The 20,794-nt window shown below is 39.8% G+C and overlaps 2 protein-coding genes across 5 annotated transcripts in view; one reads left to right on the top strand and one right to left on the bottom strand.

Moving 5' to 3' along the window:
• Positions 1-857: 857 nt before the first annotated feature.
• LOC123761335 (coiled-coil domain-containing protein 77) lies at positions 858-17,731 on the bottom strand. Its single transcript, XM_045747291.2, is given in 12 exon segments — positions 858-1,275; positions 3,239-3,355; positions 3,357-3,392; positions 3,850-3,966; positions 7,654-7,746; positions 8,366-8,528; positions 8,824-9,007; positions 10,257-10,434; positions 11,451-11,610; positions 13,244-13,365; positions 15,490-15,568; positions 17,613-17,731. Coding segments are annotated over 12 exon segments (1,431 nt in total). The 5' UTR covers positions 17,630-17,731; the 3' UTR covers positions 858-1,110.
• Positions 17,732-19,882: 2,151 nt separating this feature from the next.
• Positions 19,883-20,794, top strand: part of Kdm5 (Lysine demethylase 5) — a 46,378-nt gene continuing 45,466 nt past the window's right edge. For 2 of the 4 annotated variants that reach the window (XM_045747295.2, XM_045747293.2), the window contains exon 1: positions 19,903-20,190. In XM_045747295.2, coding sequence (XP_045603251.1) covers positions 20,041-20,190 — 150 coding nt within the window. In that variant the 5' untranslated portion in view covers positions 19,903-20,040. Of the gene's footprint in view, positions 20,191-20,794 lie in introns of all 4 variants that reach the window. The other 2 variants (XM_045747294.2, XM_045747292.2) reach the window with 2 other exon arrangements.

The following is a 20,794-nucleotide window of genomic DNA, read 5'->3' as shown; positions in this document are numbered from 1 at the left end:
GACATGTTTTGTTCTTGTAGACTAATTCAAAATAAATACACTCAATATATGTTTTAAAGGTTTTCAATGGGTCTTCACAACTTGAAGATGGTAAATTAATAATTGGTATACCTTATGATTCTGGATGTGTCACTGCCCAGGGGTATGGATTAAAATATCAATTAAACATTGGGAAAAAAATAATAAAAACACCTTTACATGGATTAGAATACATTATGATGCTACTGTATGCTAAAACTGTAAGCCTGGGTAGATAATGAGTACATTTATCATCACATATTACTTACATGTTAGTGTAAAGTCATGACTTTACATTAACATGTATGTGTAATCATATATCACTGACACAAGTGTGTATTCTGCGGGTGTCATTAATATGGATGAATGAAAGCTTTGTATACTTGTGTGTGCACAGATGTGACTAGTACTTGCATCTTACATGAATGCATGTGCAAAGGCATTCACGTAAGTTGCCCGTTCAATTTAAGGCAATTGTATACAATAAGACAAAGACAATTTAAGTGCATATTTATTTGTATCTGCAGTAACTGAGTGTACGTGTAAGTATGTGAAGAGTTAGGATGTTCTAAACAGTTTTTTCTCATTAATATCTTGGACGATTATTTCAAGCTATTGAGTTTTTCCAAGAAATGTGGTAGAAAATAGTTTAAATACAGCTGGAAGTCCTAAAATTTCAATTTCAATCTGGAGTTAAAGACCAAATGTTTCAACTGGATAATTGTTTAACTAAAAAGGTTGAACAAATATTTTCATGTATGTGTATAGCAGTTTTCTACTTTATAATGAAAATGAGAGACGATGACTGATAATGCCAGCTCAAAGAACTAAAAACGATGAGATATAATTATTTTTATTTTTATTTATTTTTTGTACACAGTATTCTTGACTTTTGAAGCATCAATATTTCATTACTAAAATACTGAAATATTATTGTGAATTTAACTATACTTGCCAGAGCTCGTTGAGGCATTGCTAGCTGACAAAAAAAGCAGGTACTGTACTTACCACATGTAAAATTAAACTTAACCTAATACTGTACTTAAATCAGCTTTATCACAGAACAGTACATTGTTTTCACAAGGCAAAAGTTTAATCTGAGGGATTATTCATTTCGTTCTCCAGCTTCAGGATCTTTCTCTTGGTTTCAGCAACTGCATTTTGCACAGTCCTAACCAGAGCTGCAACAGCTTGCATTTCACTCAGAGCACTGATGTCCACAGGTAGGTTGTCTGCTCCTGACAAAGTTATCGTAATCTGCAGAAAAAATTAAATATATGTTGAATAAAGCCTTTTAACTTAATGAAACCTTAATGCATTCTTAGATACTAATTTGAAATATCAGTACTAGAGTGATATCAAAGATACAGGATTTACCAGGGATTCTATCAAGGGACAAATGACTTTTAGAGACATTAGGAAAGCAAGACATGATTATCCTGAAAATCGGGACAATCTATGAGGTGCACGACTATGAATGTTTTGAATGTAATGAAACACCATTTTCTGGGTGAGACCTGGAGGCTCCCTGGAGCTATCTGGGCTGATATGAATGTATTAGACCGTGGCATCAGTCAAAGCGACCTGAAGGCTCCCCGGAACTATCCAGGCTGATATGTAACCTATTAGCTTTCTGGCATCAGTCAAAGTGCATGGAGTTCTGCCTATCGGGGACCATGAGCCAGAACCTGACTCCCTCAGATAAGGCACGAGGAGCAATGGCCTATAGAAACCTCGTGTGATTGGGAGAATTCTATGTCTGCCATTGACCGGGTCAGGCACCCAGAAAGGTAGGCACCTCAAAACAAACCCTATCTGTAAAAAACTTGCTACTGAAAGCTGCACTGTTGAACAAAACTCGCCAAACTAAAATAAACAAATTAGCATGATGTCACACCTGTCACCACGTTGCTGTCTCCACAGCTCCCCCCTTCCTGGGAGGGATAAGGGGAGCTCCAGACCCCCCCCCCCCCCCCCGGGTATCCACCATCCCTCAGTTCAGAGGCTGGATGTCAAAAACTGCAAAACCACCGACCAGAGGGAGGGTGGATTGCCGTGGAGCCTCTGAGTCTCCCCCAGAAAATGGCATTTCATTACATTCAACGCTGGTTTTCTCGGGGGAACCCCATCAGCTTCACAGGAGCTACTTAACCAAAGATAAAAAAAAAAAAAAAGAGGAACTTATCCGAGAGGAGGTTGCCACTCGCTCCTCAACTCAAAAGTTGAGACAATTGGCTGCAACCGCAGACTCAATGCGACACATGCCCAACTAGGGCCAGGAATACTGACTAGGTAGCGAGCGGCCACCACTCGCTAAGGATCAGCCATAAGGATGGCTAATGCTTATCTATAACTAGTTTGGATCTGAAAGGCTGGGTACTCAAGGAACTGTCCCACACAGGTGGGCATCAGGTGAAAGACCAAGAAGTACTGACATTCAAACTGGCAACTCCCAGTGGTTCTGCCACCTGGTAGTGGTCAGATCTAACTAGGGGGGGGGGGGGGGCTTGAACTGACTACTAGGTGAATCATTTACCGAGTCATTTGCTGCTTTGTTTCCATTTACCTTAGTGAACCTTGCAATTGCTTGTTTTACTCTGTTTACTTTCTGCATGTTTCCTTGGTGATGGTGATTTTAACACTTCCCTGCTCCCTGTGCCTCTGTGAGGAGGGGGGGAGGAGGCAGGTTTTGATTCAGGTCTCTAGTAGACTATTAAAGATTCCTAGGGCTAATGTGGTTTGTGTGTGGAGCTATCTCAGTGTGGCTAGCTTCAGGGAGCCACTGTTCATCCCCTGCTGAAAAACCTTAGTGGATGATTAGTCTTCTTTCTTTTTAAGAAAGAAATAGCTTGTTGAAAACAAGCAGTCTTGTAGTAACAATGGCTAACTTAAAAGATAACTGGATTAGTAAGAAAATGAGGAAGAAAATTGTATACAAAGTGATCCTTACAAATTAAAATTAATTAATTTTATATATATGGATGATAAAGAATGTATGAGAATGAGTATATATATAATGGAATTGAGAACAGAGGGTTGCAAGTTAGGTCACAAAGTTGGCCAAGAAGAATTTAAAGTCATCTTTTATTTTACTGAACTGTCCATAGAAAAATATCACAGTGCACAAATATATAATTTATGCAGAATTCATATTTAGTACGAAATGGTTATCTAACTTGTCACAACAATTCTAATACAGTACAGTACTAGAGAAAACTACCTTAAACAGCTGATGGACAACAGTTTTCACATCATTTTTCAAAAGCCGAATATCAGCCTGAAAACCTTTTATATCCGTTCGTCGACGTTCATCTAAACGAATTTTATCTTGCTTTAAGCATTTCTATTTGTTGGAGTAGTTTTTGATTCCGCTCCTATAAACAAAACAATTATCAGTATATTTAAGTATATTATCCAAACAAGTTTTAATATTTCACTTGGAAAAAATTCACTACAATCCATATTGTGTATACAAAAACTAATAAGGATAATGTATATGAGATGTAATGTACATTAACCTCTGCACTGTGCAGAGCACCTTGAAGCACTAGATCTGGGTGCTCGTAGGTATAGCGTAGCATTCAAAACTCTCACGGTTACACAGGGATCACATCAACTTCCTCAGGGCTCTCGTAAACAGATGCCATTTTTTTTTTAAATCCACTGTATTTGTAAATACCTTAATACTGCCTTTTTTTAGAGATTGGCTAAGAAGAAATATATGAATGCTATAATACACAGAAGAATTTTAAGTGCATTTTGCAATACAGTAAATGATTATATAAAGTCAGATACGCAAAACAAAAATTGAGAAAACACAAAAGAGCTTACTTTATATATTTGCATAGCAGCTTCTTTCTGTTCCCTAAGTTTACACATCTTCTGCTCAAGCTGCAGACACTGAGATTCATACATTGTACGTAATTCCTCTGCTTCACTTGCTTCACGCTAAAAAAGAGTTGGAAGTTATTAATACACAACAATTCAAGAGATAAAATTAACTAGTAGCATATGTAGCAAAACTAGCGTTGAATGTGATGAAACGCCAGTTTCTGAGTGAGCCCCGGATGCTCCCTGAATCTTACTGATCAAGTGGCATACTACTCGATTGTCATCAGTCGCAGAGTTCTTTGTTTCCTACCAGGGACTAGAGCCAGAATCTGGCCCCCCTAAGAGAGGTGCAGGGAGAAATGGCCTATGAATACTTTAAATGTACTTTACCTTGGTTCATAAACCAAAATGAATTTTTCCATAAGAAATGTAAATTTAATTAATCCACTCCACAAACCCAAAAATATTAACTTAAAACCAGCGCTGAATGTAATAAAACGCCATTTTCTGGGCGAGACCCGAAGGCTCCCGGAACTATCCAGGTTGATATGTAACTATTAGCTTTCTGGCATCGATCAAAGTGCATGGGGTTCTTGCCTACCGGGGACCATGAGCCAGAACTGGGCCCCTTCAGAGAGGCATGAGATGCAATGGCCTATAGAAACCCCTTTGTGGTTGGGAGCATTCTATGCCATTCTGCCACCGACCAGGTCTGGCACCCAGAAAGATATTGCCCCAAAACAAACCCCTATTCTGGTGAAAATATTGCTACCAAAAGCGGAACAAGTGGACAGAACTCCCTAACAAAAATTAGCAAACGAGCATGACGTCATCACATTGCCATGCTGCTCTCTGCACAACCCCTACTCCCCAGGAAGGGGAAGGGAGAGCCCCAGACCCTCGCACTGGCGATCCAACCGGCAGTTCTTGGCTGATGTGATACTGGCAGGTCATGTGCCTCTAACTCTGTTTTGCTTTCAGTTACTGTGCCTTGTGGCATGGTCTGTCTACAGGGTCCCACCACCATCCACCCATCCAGTTCCCCCCCACCATCCATACATCTAATTTCCCCCCCACCATCCATCAAGTTTCCCCCATCATCCATCCATCCATCCAGTTCTCCCCACTATCCATTCATCCAGTCTCTCTGGGGGGCTGGGGGGGGGGGTTAGCTAGTTGGATGAAGTGTTGCTTGTTTGTTTTCTTTCTGGGGGAGTTCTTTTGCTATTTTTAGGAAGTAACTCACAATGTTCAACCAGATATGGTCTATTTGGATTTGCCTACCTTTCTGGGTCCTTTCCCAGTCAATGGCAATTATGACATACTTTATATGTAAAGTGCTCATAGGCCATTGCTCCCTGCACCTCTCTGAGGGGACCAGGTTCTGGCTCTGGTTCCTGGTAGGCAATAAGAACTCTGCAACTGATGACTCCAACTAATATGGCATTATATCAGTATGGATAGTTTCAGGGAGCCGACAGGGATCTCCACAGATATATCAACAGAAATTAGCTGTACAGAAGAAGAATGTACTGTGCAGACCAAACAATACGAGCAGGAAAACTTGCCAAGTCCTCAGGAATAAGAACTATACCAGGAGGGAAGAACCAAAACCCTGGTCAGTCAAGGAAGGAAAATAAGGAAGAAACAGGCAAAATACCCAAAAGATTTTCATAACCCCAGGAGGAAAAGCAACAAAAGAGATGACAATGGGCCATACCAAGAGAAGACATTGCAAGGAGCATGACGAAAGGACCCCTCAACCACATCAATTTGTCAAGAAACCAAGGATGGCTGAGCACATGCACACAGGATGGTGAAATACTAAATAAATTATTCATGACTTTTGTGAGACCAAAATTGGAATATGCAACAGTTGTATGGTGCCCATATCTCAAGAGGCACATCAATAAACTGGAAAAGGTGCAATGGCATGCTACAAAGTGGTTTCCGGAACTGAAAACCAAGAGATATGAGGAAAGGCTAGAGGCGTTAAATATGCCAAAGCTAGAAAATAGAAAAAATAGAGATGATATGATTACCATGTACAAAATAGTAACAGGAATTGACAAATAGAAATTCCTAAATCATGCAACTTCAAAAACCAAGAGGACACAGATTCAAGCTAGGGAAACAAAGGCGCCCCAAAAAATTAGAAAATTTTCTATTGCAAACACTGTGGTAGACAGTTTGAACAAGTGAGAAGGTGATAGTGGCCAAAACCATCAGTAGTTTCAAAGCATTTGACAGAGTATTGGGAAGACGGGCCATCATGAGCATAGCTCTCATCCTGTAACTACACTTAGGCAATTACAATAAACACTCCAGATGGATACATAAACGGGGAAGGCCATGCTGCACCAGAACCAATACCCACATCCACAGCTTGCAGACATGCAGACATGCAGACATGCAGACATGCAGACCAGCAGGATGCCCAAATCAGCCAGGCATCAATGGATGGCCAAGAAACAGAACTGCAACTCAAATAGCAAACATGAGAATGCCATGATGAAAACAAGCCAGGTCCTGGAAAAAGAAAACTGGATTGACAATGCATGGCCCACAGAATTAGAAAAACAAACCAAGGGGCTGCCTACAAGGCCAAGAGAAAAACAAAATGGGAACAACCTGAGGTGAAAATGGACTGCAGGGTCTCAAGAGACCCAAGCTGGAACGGAAACAGAATTGGGACCCACCGAGAAAAGAGGGAAACCAAAATGTCAACTCAACCCACTCGGCAAAGACCAAATCAGAGCCAGAAAGGAGAAGCCAGTCAAGTCAATAACACAAAAGAGGAAGGAGGGGACCAAAGTACCCCTCATCTCAGGCCACTGGACACCACCTGGAGGGTCAAACCACCAGGACAATTAGAAAAACCAGGGTCAACTTCCACAAAACAGCATCATCAGGAGTTAATTACCAATGAGGAAACTGCCCCAAAACCACACACACACACACGTGTGGTTCCTGGTGTGGGCCAGGAACTTTCACCAAGGAACAAGCTGCCAGCACACTGATGGACCTCCAAAATCACAGTCCAAATATCAAACATTCGAAAATATCACAGATGAAGCAGCAAACTTATGAACAAGTGAGACCATTGGATTTTGAATCCACAAACATTACTAGAAGCACATAGGTGATGGCATATGGCTGCAATCAGACAAAACAAATGACTCACCCAAGGCCAATGCAACTAAGCAACAACCACCAAAGAACCCCTCCAGAACTCGACCATCACAACCATAGCTGGAAAAGAAAGGAGGCACTGAAAATGAAGAAAACAACTCTCAGGACCAAAATAATAAAATAGAGCCTAGAAGAAGCTGGAACCAATCCTAATGGATTGGGTACCAGCTTGGTGCCTTCAATTTTCTTAGTGAGTCTGGGCAGACTGCAGGTTGTGTAGCTTTTAAGAATATCATTTTCCATGGGAAAAGGTGTGTCTGAGCTGACAGGCTGCTGGTTCGGTCCCATTGCCCTGCTCCAAAGAGTTTCCTAATATACAGTTATCACCTGCCACAAAATGTCACATATTTCTTAATAAATATTACAAATAGGCTTACTGCAAACGATTGGGAAAAATATAAAAAAATACAAAATAAATAAAGCTTGAAAGATAAACATTGTACTGTATACATCAAAGACATATGTTACATATCAAGACAATGGATAAACACTGAAACAGTCCAGTTAAGTGACACTTTTTGCTAAAGAGAGTAATTCAATAAGAGAATAAAGACCTTTAAGGAAAATAGTGTTACAGCAATTAACAGATTTTTAACATTAGATTTCTCTTACCTTTATTGATTCAATCTCACGTCGAAGATCCTTTAATTCACAAGTAGATTTCATCTTGGAAAGATCAGTGTAGCTTCCAGTTCTCCCAATAGTCTATGAAGGAAAAAATTATACACATCACAAAATATTACTTACTTGCTTGATCAATCACCTTTAAATTATAATTATTATTTTCCTTCTTTTATGCCAGGAAAAAGAATCATGATGCAAATTTAACATATACTATACTATACTCCAATCATCTTGCAATAATAGATGTATGGCTCCAAATGCCTTGAAATGAATTTGTTCCACCCCATAATACATGAATATTCTGCCAATTCTATAGGGATGTCATTTGATATTGGAAGCCTCTGGCGAACATCCACCACTTTGAAAAAAAAAACAGTGTTGAATGTAATGAAACACCATTTTCTGGGTGAGACCTGGAGGCTCCCCGGAGCTATCTGGGGAGCCCCCGTTGACGGGGAGGAGCTTTTCCTACCGTCAATGGGGCAAACCGCGAAAGGACCAACGACCCTGACCGACACTCATAGCGATCACTGTGCCAACCAAACACTGACGGCTGCGCAGTATGGGGGTTAATCTATTTACAGTACGTGTTCACTACTGAACAGTGTATAACAGCATATTTCAGAGCAATTAAATTATCTAACAATAACATCAATATGTATTACCAATAAATTTCCAAGCAAACTAGTCTAGAGTTTACCTGCATTTGAGTGACCAATGGCATATTTTCTTGGACTGTTGACAAAACAGACAGCAGATGATCTCGCTCGGCCAACCAAGTCATTTCTAATGTCTGCACGTCAGCACTTTTTCTTAATGCATCCTCAACTGTTTCACTCAGAAGGCGTTCAGCTTCTTCCAGTCTACAAAAGAAAGGAAAAAAGTTATGGAAGAAAGAAAAGTTTATGTAGAAATCAAGACATTAATTAAGCAAACTGTATATAGTGCTCTAAATAAATCAAGTCTGACCTATTTAAAAAAAAAAAAAAGAATTGAATGTGATGAAACATCTCTTTTTAGAAGGGGGCCCTCAGTGGATCTCTGTAGCTAGCTGCACCGAGATAGCTATTATTGGATACCTTATTGGATGATGGACTGGAAAACCAAGAGCTTGCTGTATACCATACATGTATACAAGGTTTTCCAATTAGATCATACCTGGCAGTAAGTAACTTAATGTGTGCTTCATCCTTGGCTGCTTGTGCTTTACTTTCTGAAGCTAAGAGAGATCTGTCTTGAATAAATGCATTTCTCTCTCTTCTCCAGGTTTTATCTGACTCTTCTAATTGTGTTTCAAGAGACTTTACACAGGCTTTCAAGGCTAATGTAGCTTCACTCTCCCCTGGAAAAAAATAATTGTTAAAAAAAAAAAAAAAAAACACTGTTGAATGTAATGAAATGCCATTTTCTAGGTGGTCCCGGAGGCTCCCCAGAGCTATACTGGGCTCACGAGGAGCAATGTCCTATAGGCACTCCCATGTGGTTGGAAGCATTCTGTCTGCCATCTACTGGGTTAGGCACCCAGAAAGGTAGGCATCTCAAAACAAACTCCACCTGGGCAAAAATTGTTACTGAAAACCGAACTATGAAACAGAACATCCACTATCAGAAAACAAGCATGATGTCACAACCGCTGCCACACCACTGTCTGTGCAGCTTCCCTCTACCCGGGAGGGAGAAAGGGGAGCCCCAGACCCCTTGAAATCTTCAGGAGTGGACAGATAAATGGCTGCTGGAATTTAATCGAAGTAAAGAAATGAAAATGGGTACAAGAGATATTTAACTATACCATAAGGGTGAAGGCAATTATTGTATTGTATAAGAAACAATAAGAGAAAAAGACCTGGGAGTACACATAATCTCAAATTTAACACCAGAAGCTCATGTAACATAACATTAGCAGCATATGAGTTGTTAGCAAACATACAAATCTAAACAAGGAGGCTTTTAAGTCCATACACAATGCCTATGTGAAACCATTACTTAAGTATGCAGCACCAGCATGGAACCCACACAATGTGAAGCATAAACTAAACTTAGAGACAGTTCAGGAGGTTTGCAGCTAGATTACCAGAATTGAGCGACCTCAGCTATGAGAACAGGTTGAGGGAACTCACCATCACAACCTTAGAGAAGAGGGAATATGATTACTACATACAAGATCCTGAAGGGTAATAGACAAAGTGGACAAAGGATGCCTAATTAAATTAAAAAGAAATAGGACAAGGGAACAACATTGGAAGCTGCACATGCAATTGAGGTAAAAAGATTTAGCTAAGTTCTCATTCCTTGTAAGGATGGTTGGCCAGTGAAATGCATTGAAGGGAGAGATTGCCGATCCAAATCCATCTACAACGTTAAGAAAAAATATGATGAAAATGTCATGATGTCTTATTTGACGTATCCATCTACAGGAAAGCCCCATTATCCGGCTCACTTAAGGATTAATGTTCAAACTTGCACCTGAACCACTTGAAGGTAAAGAGGAAGTAGCTCTGAAAGGGCGGACAGTATCACATAAGTAATTATGTAAACTCTTGGCAAGACTAAATTTTTATACTCTAGCATTATATAATTGCTCATATGCAAACCTGTTTCTTGAAAATCCTCCTTTAACTTTATGTGAATTTTTTTAAGGTGTGGCGGGAGCTTCTGCTTGATGATGGTGGTCCTGCAGGGATCACGCAGAAATACTTTCAATTCCCCTTCTGAGAGGCCACACAGAGACAGTAACAGAGCAACTTTCTTTTCGGCTTCAAGATTATCCAACTGAAAGTTTGTTTAAATGTTAGTACAATGTAGATGTAATACAGTAGAAGACAAGCAAAATATATGATTATGTATGTGCACAACCCGTTCTCGCACTTTCTTTAAGTCAATATTGACTTATTGAATAAGTGCATATGTGACATACTAATTTATTGTGAATATTTTAGTTTACCTTGAAAAGCTTCATAGAAAACACCGACCTTACCTAACCTATAAGCATCTTATTGCTTCGTAATCACAATTATTACTTAAGCTAGTTCGCCCCACCTTTCCCACTCATTTTGGGGGAGGAGACTCGGCAAAATCGGCCGAGCGTTACCCATGAGTCCGCATCCAGCCGCACTCCAATGTTTATACTCTTTCCAGTCTTCCCACCTCAATTTTCATGTTACGAAGTTCATTTTGGTATCAAATTGTTTGCAATTCAAAGGCACACATTTTAAAACTTACCCAATAAATGGAATTTTATTGAATATGAAATGGAATAACTCCAACAATAAATCAAACAAAATCGAATAAATCGAACAATAAATGGAATTTTACAAATATTTTAAGTTTGAATGCTCACCACCACACAAATATTTATACTTTTTCCTGTCTTTTTACCTCAATTTCTTTTTACCTCAATTTTCGTGTTCCGTCGTTCATTTTAGGATAAAATTGTTCGCAATTGAAAGGCGCCCATTTTAAAGTTAGTTCCTTAATAATCAAACAATAAATGGAATTTTAACAAATTTTGGATGCAGCGTGCGTCCTCGCGCACACAGTATATTCATATACAGATGCATTATGCGTTATGGGTCAGGCAGTGTTAAGTGTACAACTTACCCCCAAGGCACCCCTTTACTCTCTCAAGCCTAAATGATGTAAGAGAAAACATGGGTAAAGGGAAGAACAAGGAGGAAAGGTATTTCATACATTACATGATTTAGGAATTCACAGAAATAGTGTTGTCTTATATTGCTTAAGAAAAACTTACAAATGACAACCTAAGAATATTATTTGTTTGATCTTACTTTTAATCTTTCATTTTCTGAATATAATCGAACAACTTGTTGACGTTCAGCATGAATAAATACATTAACATCTGATAAAGCAGAACGAAGTTCAATAAGTTCACTTGTTAGCTGTCTTCGCTCCTCTTCAAGGAATGTAGATTTTGTTGTTTGCTGGTATCTGTAAAATAAATTTCTCAGTATTATCAGTTAAAATCAATATTCTTCCTAAAATCAGGTAAAAAGAGCAGGTAAATGTACACTACATTTATTTTGTCACATTAGGTGCCATGGATTCAAGGCTCTGTAGATGGTAATGCCCATGTGTTCTTCCTTTCAGTGATGTGTGCTATCTTGGATCATACATGACCCACTTGATGGTCCATAACATACTGCCAACTATACTATTTTTTTTTTTACCAATTCTCTTTTTATTCCTATAAATCTGGACCTACAATATTTATTTCTAATAATTTACCTGTACATACAAGAAAACAAAGGTTCTTTACTTTAAAATATCTGGGCTTCAACAACATAAAACTGATGTGTTTTTATACTGGAGAAAAAATCCAATGTTCAATGTAATGAAATGCCTCTTACACGTGGCCCACTCGGGAACCCCCTAATGCTGCAAAGTGGAAGCAACTAAGGAAGAACTTGCCAAGACTCTGTGAACACCTACCAGGATAAGGATCTGACTAGTTCAAAGATGTGGAAGGAAGTCTGGGGAAGTAAAGATTAGCAGAAAGCTGAGCAAAAGACCCACCAGCAAGCCAAAATGCTCCAAAACAAACAACTGCTTGGAGAAAATTTTAACCCTGATGAAAATAGTGCCAACTATTTTTATTATGGTAAAGCACTCGCCTGCAACCAGATGGCAGCCAATTTGATTGCTGCCGCCGGAGGCAGCCCAGGTAACTGGAGTCCTGTTCAGCCATTTAACAAATACTATAACAAGAGGCTAATACCTGGTTGGATCACCAGAAACCCATAGCTTAGATAACACTAACAAATCCTCCTTTCTTTCATTGTTTCTTTTTTATCCCTAGGTTAATAAGTTATATTTTCTAATTGCTTATGCCTCAAAGGTATAGAAAATGGATATTCTCTATACTTTAGAGGAATAAACAATTTGACAATAAAGCATACTACCCATGGTAAACAGTGCAACTGCACGAACAAATCCACAAGGGCCGTGACGAGGATTCGAAATGTGTGTAATGATGTAAGGGCGAAGAGAGAGAATGGCCTCTTGACATAGCTCGGGTGCAGGGGGGAGTTGTGTAAAATACTGGTTTGTGCCTCGGAGAGGCTACGGAATCCAGCAAGTTCAGTAGAACTTTGGTTTCAACTCTTTTTAACCCTGTCGTAGCTCAGTCGATTAAGGCAGTGTCTGGGATGCTCCCGGACGCAGGTCCGAATCCTCGTCACGGCCCTTGTGGATTTGTTCATTTGATGCATCATGTTAGTGTGATCTCTGTGTGTAGTGTAACTGCACCTAAAACACTTTGAATGTGGCAGTTGGCGTATGTCGTCAAATTCATAACAATTGCTTTATTGTTTTGTTCCATTAGGTTATATAACTGAGAATCAAAAGATATTTATCAATTTTCAAACCAATTCCATACATGTTCATTACAGTACTCGTTAGAGTCTCCATTACTGTATTATCTTGCATAAGTTTTGTCTGCATAAATTACAATAGTCAAGCTTGAAGTCAACTGTATACTGGGTCTACTGTATATAATATATTATTTGGTCTAAAATATTTTTACATTCTTAACCTTTAAATTAGGTTTAAAAAATAAACTCACTTTTCCAGTAACTGTAACATTTCTTGTTGCCTTTCACCAAATGTAGCAATCTTCTGCCTGTAGAAGTCAAGAAGGCACACAGAAGGTTGAAGCTTGGCAAGTTCTTCATCAATATTAATATCCTGTTGAAAAAATATGACATGAGAAAATACAGTACAGAATATATTAGTACTTTAAAATTACCTACATAGTACTGTACAACTGTACTGTAATACTGTACTACATTGTACTGTACTGTAGGAGGCCTGGTCAGAAACCAGGCCACACGGACTTTGATTCAATGCAAGGTAACAATACAGTAAAGGTATGTGGAAAAAATCACAGAAAAGGATTCTTGAAATTGCTGTAGTACAAAAACAATGGGCTACCTGCTCAGACAGAAAAGGAACAATGCATTAGTTCAAAGCACTTTTATAGAATGTGTATTAAAACATTATCAAGGAATATGATGAAGGCAGGTTGATCATCGATTACTGCAGCTTACACAAACATATTCTTTACACATATGCTATTTGGAATAACACGATTCTCACGAATACCTGCAACTGCACCTTGTACTTGCAAAAGCCCCACGATGAGTTACCCAAAGAGTAGACTACGAGACTGACACACCAGTGGTCAAGATAATGGCACGAAGTAATAATATCTTCCACTATGATATAGTAATCATTTATCACAGGTTAAATGGGGCAGCCTCGGGGCATCTGGGTGAACAATTAACCTAGCGCACTGCAACAACCTAAAACATGCATGCAACATCGAAGCCGTCTGCACCCAAATATCATGATCAGTGGCCTGGGTGAAACGGAGTACATGCAAGCAACACCACTCGCAGGACTCAGGGTCAAAGGTGTCATCGACCTAACAGGTAGCATGATGAAGGCAGAACAGGTGATTGTCACCCTGAGACAAGGAGACAGAGCAACCCTCAAACTTGCACGAAGTGAAATGGGACCCAGGAGACGCATCCATTGGCCCACTGAGCCCCAGTGGGGTTTTCTAGGGGCCCTAGATGCTCTGCTAAGGGAAGCCCAGGCAAGGTATTACTAACCGGTACAACAAACTACCAAACAAACTGCTAAAACCTGAACCCCCCAGGACCTGTACACTCACAGGGACCTAGTGGAGGACCACCAATATATATAATAGGTACCAACACCAAGATGCAGGCCCCCCACCAGGCAAGAAAACCAAAAATAAAAGAAAAACCACGCAAGAGCACAACGACCTAGGCGGAACAGAGCCTGCCACTGTATTATGGTGAAAACAAGCTACACAGTACCTTGCTCTGTAAGTATAAAGTACCTGTACTTGTACCTTGCTGGTCACAGTACCAGTGATGAAACTACTGCCTACCCAGAGTATAAACAGTGGCACATGAAACACCCCAGCTGACCCCAAGGGCGGGCAATCTCTGAGCAGCAAAAGACCTCGGAGGAGGTAGCCCCCAAGCAACTTGTGGAAGATAACCTCAAGCCCCAAGGACAGTATTTACAGGGCACCTAGGGAAGATAACCCTAGGCGCATGCAGCCTGAGTACAAGTGAACCTACTGGCTCGCACACCACCACTTGGACAGGACCACACCACAAGGCACAGCACTGAAAAAGATTCGGAGCCAGAGTCGCACGACCACCAGGTCTCACATCAGCCACAGAACTGATGGTGTGGATAGCCAGCATTGGGGTCTAGGGCTCCCCTTTCCCCCTCCCAGGGAGGGGGCAGATAGCGACGCAGTGACGGTTGTGACATGTTTGTTTGCTCATTTTTTATTCGGAGGAGTTCTGTCCAACAGTTTGGCTTTCAGTAGCAATATTTTAACCAGATAGGGTTTGTTTTGGGAGTGCCTACCTTTCTGGGTGCCTGGCCCGGTCAATGGCAGACATAGAATGCTTCTAACCACATGGGGGTTTTCTATAGGCCATTGCTCATCGTCCTCTCTGAGGGGACCAGGTTCTGGCTCGTGGTCCCCCAGTAGGCCTAAGAACTCCATTCACTTGACTGATGCCAGGGTTTAATACATTTATATCAGCCCGGATAGCTCCAGGGAGCCGAAGGGGCTCCCCCAGAATCTATAGTGCGCTCATGAGTAAAACTACTGATAATTGTTCAGTAATAAAAATGCTGCATATATACTGTAGTATGATACATTTCAGGAATCAGTATAACAAATATTATTGGAATATAGGCTGCCGGCTAACACTATATAATCATATGCACATTATAATTTATCACATGAAAACTTACTTGACCATTGCTTGAAGCTGGTGTTGATGCTCTACTTCTCCTACCACAGCTGTTGACCCTCTTTATTGAGGATCTAAGCCTGCAAAGATTTATTGTTATAGCACAGTATTAAAAATATCTTTACCACATTTCCCACCATCATGGGGGGTGGGTAATCATCACCCCTCCTATCTCCTGCAAGCTGATGTCTCTGATCCCAAATAGCAAACAGGGTACAGAGCCTTTACAGTATTTAACCCTTAGGCAGTGGTCATCGTCATATGTTGATCCATGGGGTAATGCAGTTATCATATGATGATTTATATAATTATTGCCCGAATTTTACATGTACTGTACGAGGAAAATAAAGATATAACTGGTCTATGTGGATGAAATGGAGTTTCCCTTGACCCTTGAAAAAATCCTGCTGTCATTAGTTACTAGTAAACTCCTTTACTTACTACATGAATGCGGTTATCGTCATATGGCGATTATCAACCGAGGGTACACGTTGGTGGCTTACGCCTTTGTTTCAATTTCAATCTATTCTCGCACCTATGTGGTGCCAATTAGGCCATGTGTCATCGTCCGCGTTTAACACCATTAAAAAAAAAATCATTCTTTTCACTAATCTGTACTGGTTGCAATGGAGTATACTCGGTAAACTAATCATTAATTGAAACATTATTATGGGTGAATTATTTTATCAAGCTCTTCAACACACATACTCTTGTAAATAGAGAGAAAAATGGTGAAACATTAGGTGATAATACAGGAAGTGTCAGCAATGTTGCGTACGAGGCATTGCCAGGTGCCAGACACAGCCACCCCAGGACCCTCTACAGCTTCTGCTGCCCAAGGGTTAAAGGGTCCCGATAGTACAGTGGGGTTTGTTCTCGACTCACACTCAAGAATATGGGATTCAAATCCTGGGCGGGACAGAAATAGTTGGGCACATTTCCTATCACCTAATGCACGTGTTCACCTAGCAGTAAGTAGGTACTCAAGAGTTAGTCATCTTCTTGCAGGGTTGCATCCTGAGTGGGGTTAGTCATTTGACCTTGGTGGGGGGGGAGACCTCAATATAACCCTAACTTGTATGACTCTAGCTGCCTGTCCTTGACACAATGAATTAAGATGATGCAACATTATTATAGTATGCATTAAAAATTATAATAAGCAAGAGTTAATTTTCTTTCATCTAATGCCCTGTTCACCTAGCAGTGAGTAGGTACTCAGGAGTTAGCTTCTTGTGGGGTTACATCCTGGGTGGGGTCGGTAATTTGGCCTTGTGTGTGTTGGGAGGGGCATCGATAAAAGCCAATACACCATGCAAAGCTCAGTCCCCCAGGGTACTGTGCTTGCTTCGGTACTTTTCCTCATATCATAGACAAGAATATAAATTACAGTATAGCAGTATCATTCTTTGCTGATGACACTAGAATTTTCACGAGAATAGACACCATAGGGGACACAGCAAACCTCCAATCTGATGTTAATCATGTCTTTCAATGGGCTACAGAAAATAATATGATGTTTAATTTGGATGTTTAATATGATGTTTAAGTTGGAAGTTTCAACTATATCAAAGCAGAGACCACATATAAAACAGTCAAACCACATTATTGAAAGGAAAAACAATGTAAGAGATTTAGGAGTAATCATGTCAGAAGATGTTACTTTTAAAGGCAACAAATATGGTGTCAAAGATGCTGGCAACAGTGGTACCCATAACATAAATTTGATGCATATCAAATATTTACCAATATTTACCAGAGTTTACTTATGGGCTACCAACACTAGTGTAGGGTCTCGATGACAGGATGCCGGTGGCTTATAAAATGAAAATAAATTTAAAAGTTTTAGGTTGATATCTATCCTACTGAATATCATATAGTGCATATGCCATCATATGATGCATATTATCTGCAGCTATTAACAATTTCAAGCACTGGGAATATAGGAAACCAACAATTCCTCAATACCTTCGTTATTTATATTTGAACCAGAGGTTAACAATAGTTGCAGATAATACTACATAGCACTGTAACATCGCTTAAACCTATCTAGCATTAGAAAACAACATAAATGTGTCAACATCTACATCATTTACTAATTTAAAAGTAACATTTGCTGGTATTTACCTTTCCACCGCGGCCATTTTTAAATGCTAGAGCGTGTGATGTGTCCCAGGCTGTGATTGGTCCTCCTTCTGCCCCTGCTACACTAATGACCTACGTCATCACCTGCTCCATGCTTCATCAACATTTATTTATTTATTTATTTATATACAGGAGTTCTTTTATTCTTGTATAGCCACTTGCACGCATAGCGTTTCGGGCAAGTCCTTAATCCTATGTTCCCCGGAATACGACCCGCCAAATCGTTTAACAACCAAGTACCCATTTTACTGTTGGGTAAACAGAGGCTACAGTTAAGGATTGACGCCTAGTCAATCCTCTCCGGCCAGGATACGAACGCAGGACAAAGCGCTCGCGAAACGCAAGGCGAGCGTCTTACCACTTCGCCACGGGAACTGCACAACAACAATAATAATAATAATAATAATAATAATAATGATGATGATGATGATGATGATGGCAGTCCCCGTGGGGTAGTGGTAAGACACCCACCTAACGCTTCGCGAGCGCTTTGGCCTGGGTTCGTATCCTGGCCGGGGAGGATTGACCGAGCGCCAATCCTTAACTGTAGCCCCTGTTTACCCAACAGAAAAAAACAAACTAAAATATTCCTAGACCTGTACTATATTAAGCCTCAGATATCGTGTATTATGCCTAGGAAGGTTAGGTTAGGTTAGTTTGTCAAAGCAACACAAGTAAAAAATGTTTTCCGGTTTCTTCAACTCGATAGTTTAGATTTCTACTTTCAAATTTCGTTGTACGTCGGTATATAGTATATGGTCCTCATCGTTACTATATGTACTACCAAAACAGAGGATGGGTTGATGTATGCGATATTATCTTTGTGCGCATATATGAACATTCATCAAGCATACTCTTTCAATGTTCTGTTTGCATGTAGCTTGTCTTTTCATTTACACATTTAATGTAATGTTAGACACTTATGTAAGTGGGTAATTATAGGTAATTAGTAATGTTAAATATTTAGGATTACTTGTGCATAGGCGATATGCACCCTTCGTTATTATTAAGTGCACCATTCATAATTTTGGGATAAATTCTCTAAACTTATATACTTTACTTACGTACTACTATGTTCGGGTGCATGTGCCCCTACTTACGTAGAATAGGTTTGTAAGTATAGGTATTAAGGGCACTTAACATGTATCCCTGCACTTGCACACATTAGCCTGCAACTCGCAGATGCAAAATCTAGTATATTGCAGTTGCAACTTTCTAGCAACCGCGAAGCTGCAACAAATTCCAGCAGCTTCAGTTGCAATTTACTAGCAACTGCAGTTGCGCAACTTTCAGTTGCAAATAATTTATTTAAATTAATAAAAATTATATCGTCTATGTTCAGTCACCCTCTCGCACAAAAACATTAACTCAGGAAGCTTATTTTTTTTTTTAATTACCAAGCTTAGGTATACACAGCAATGTGCTGCTACCCTATTCCATATGAAAGATTACACAGTGTACATAAAAAAACTAGCTATAAGTTCATCTAATATTCCCATCTTACAGGATGGTATAGTCATACATGAAGCCAGGGGAGTATACCAGCCTCAATACAAAAACAATTCAGTGTCTGTGCTTAAAGGAAACACGCCCTAGTATGGGGACTTTTTAGTAACTTGAAGTTTCTTGAATTCATAAATATATATAGTTACATACACAAATATGGTAGCTATTATATATGACTAAGTAACTTACAGAAAGTAACTTACATTAAAGTTACAGTAAAATTTCTTAAGTATATAGCTACATAACAAATATAATTAATATATAATAACTAAAGTAAATTACATACAGTAACATGAAATAACTATTTAATTATAGTTACAAGTAAAGAACCTTAATTAATTAATTTAATTAATGTTACTAAACTCTGACTAAAAAACTAGGTATAAGTTCATCTAATATACTTTGCTTCACATATTTTTGTTGCAATAACCATTTCACCTGTGCTGATGTATATATTGCCCTGTTCTTGCCTTTATATACACAAAGTGATGAATTCGACTGAACGTATGTACAAAAATTAAATAAAAATACTTAATCAATCATATCTTCACATTCCTTTCCACATCATAATTATAACCAAGTTATCATCTTGACGTGTGCCAAAATTGGGGTGGGGGGGTTTTATCATTTTGTAAAATAAATGCTAATGCTGGCGTAATTATACAGCATCTAAGCGAAAATGCTTTCTAAAAGATCTAGTTTTTGTGGTGTGTAGTTGGGTGGTATGTGTTTGGCGGCTGGTGTGTATTGGTCCGCGGGGAGTCAGGACGTCAGTAGTAAACAGAGGGAGGCGGAAGGGGTCCGAGCAGCGAGTTATCTCTCTCACACTTGAGGTCCTGCGTGGACATGTTGCCCACACAGCGTCTATAGCGTGGCCTGCTCCTGTTGACCCACTCCTGTCAAGATGGCTTCAGCTGAGTTTCAGTTCATCCCGCCACCTGAAGCCCCTGTATTTAAGCCAACATGGGAAGAGTTTCAGGACGCCCTTGGATATATTAACAAAATACGACCCATCGCTGAGCAGTCCGGGATTTGTAAAATTATTCCTCCACCGGTAAACTTACATCGCACTCTTCATTTGATATGTGATATAGCTGTAGAATTTTCTGCATGCATAATTAGACTACCTTTTTAGTGTTACATTTGTTATAAAGCTGTGGTATCTGAGAGCTTTACAAGTGCCTTCACATTTGACGCTCTGCCGAAGTCGTGGACGGAGGTATCGCGTTTGTCACACCTAAGCGTGTCTATTTGGAGAGAAAATTCCAGACCCATTATGAGGCTGATTAACCGTTTGAGGATCTATTTGCACAGTGTGAAGTCCCGTTTACTGATTTTGTATTACTTTTTGTACTCGATAAAGCATATCGACAGAAATAATGGTTGCTTGTCGCTTATGCGTAGCCGCGATTACGTGCAAGCGTATGTGAGCGACATGGCGACCCCAGCCCATGTCCAAGTATTATCGCTTTCTATACACCGTAAACCGATGTTTCATTGCAATATAACCCGGTCCATGGTGTGGCCGAAGGTTGTAGCAAGCCATAAGAGGGAACAAGTGGGCTGGGAACCGAACCACGCTCTTGTAAAACACTTAATAGTTAGAGCTTTAGTCCGGGCTAGGGTGGGAGGGTTTATGAAACTGAATAAGTTTTAAT

The sequence above is a fragment of the Procambarus clarkii genome, chromosome 7 (assembly GCF_040958095.1).
Source record: "Procambarus clarkii isolate CNS0578487 chromosome 7, FALCON_Pclarkii_2.0, whole genome shotgun sequence".
In the NCBI taxonomy this organism is placed as follows: Eukaryota; Metazoa; Arthropoda; class Malacostraca; order Decapoda; family Cambaridae; genus Procambarus; species Procambarus clarkii.
The sequence above is the reverse complement of the archived record's forward strand: the minus strand, read 5'-3'. Positions and strand labels throughout refer to the sequence as shown.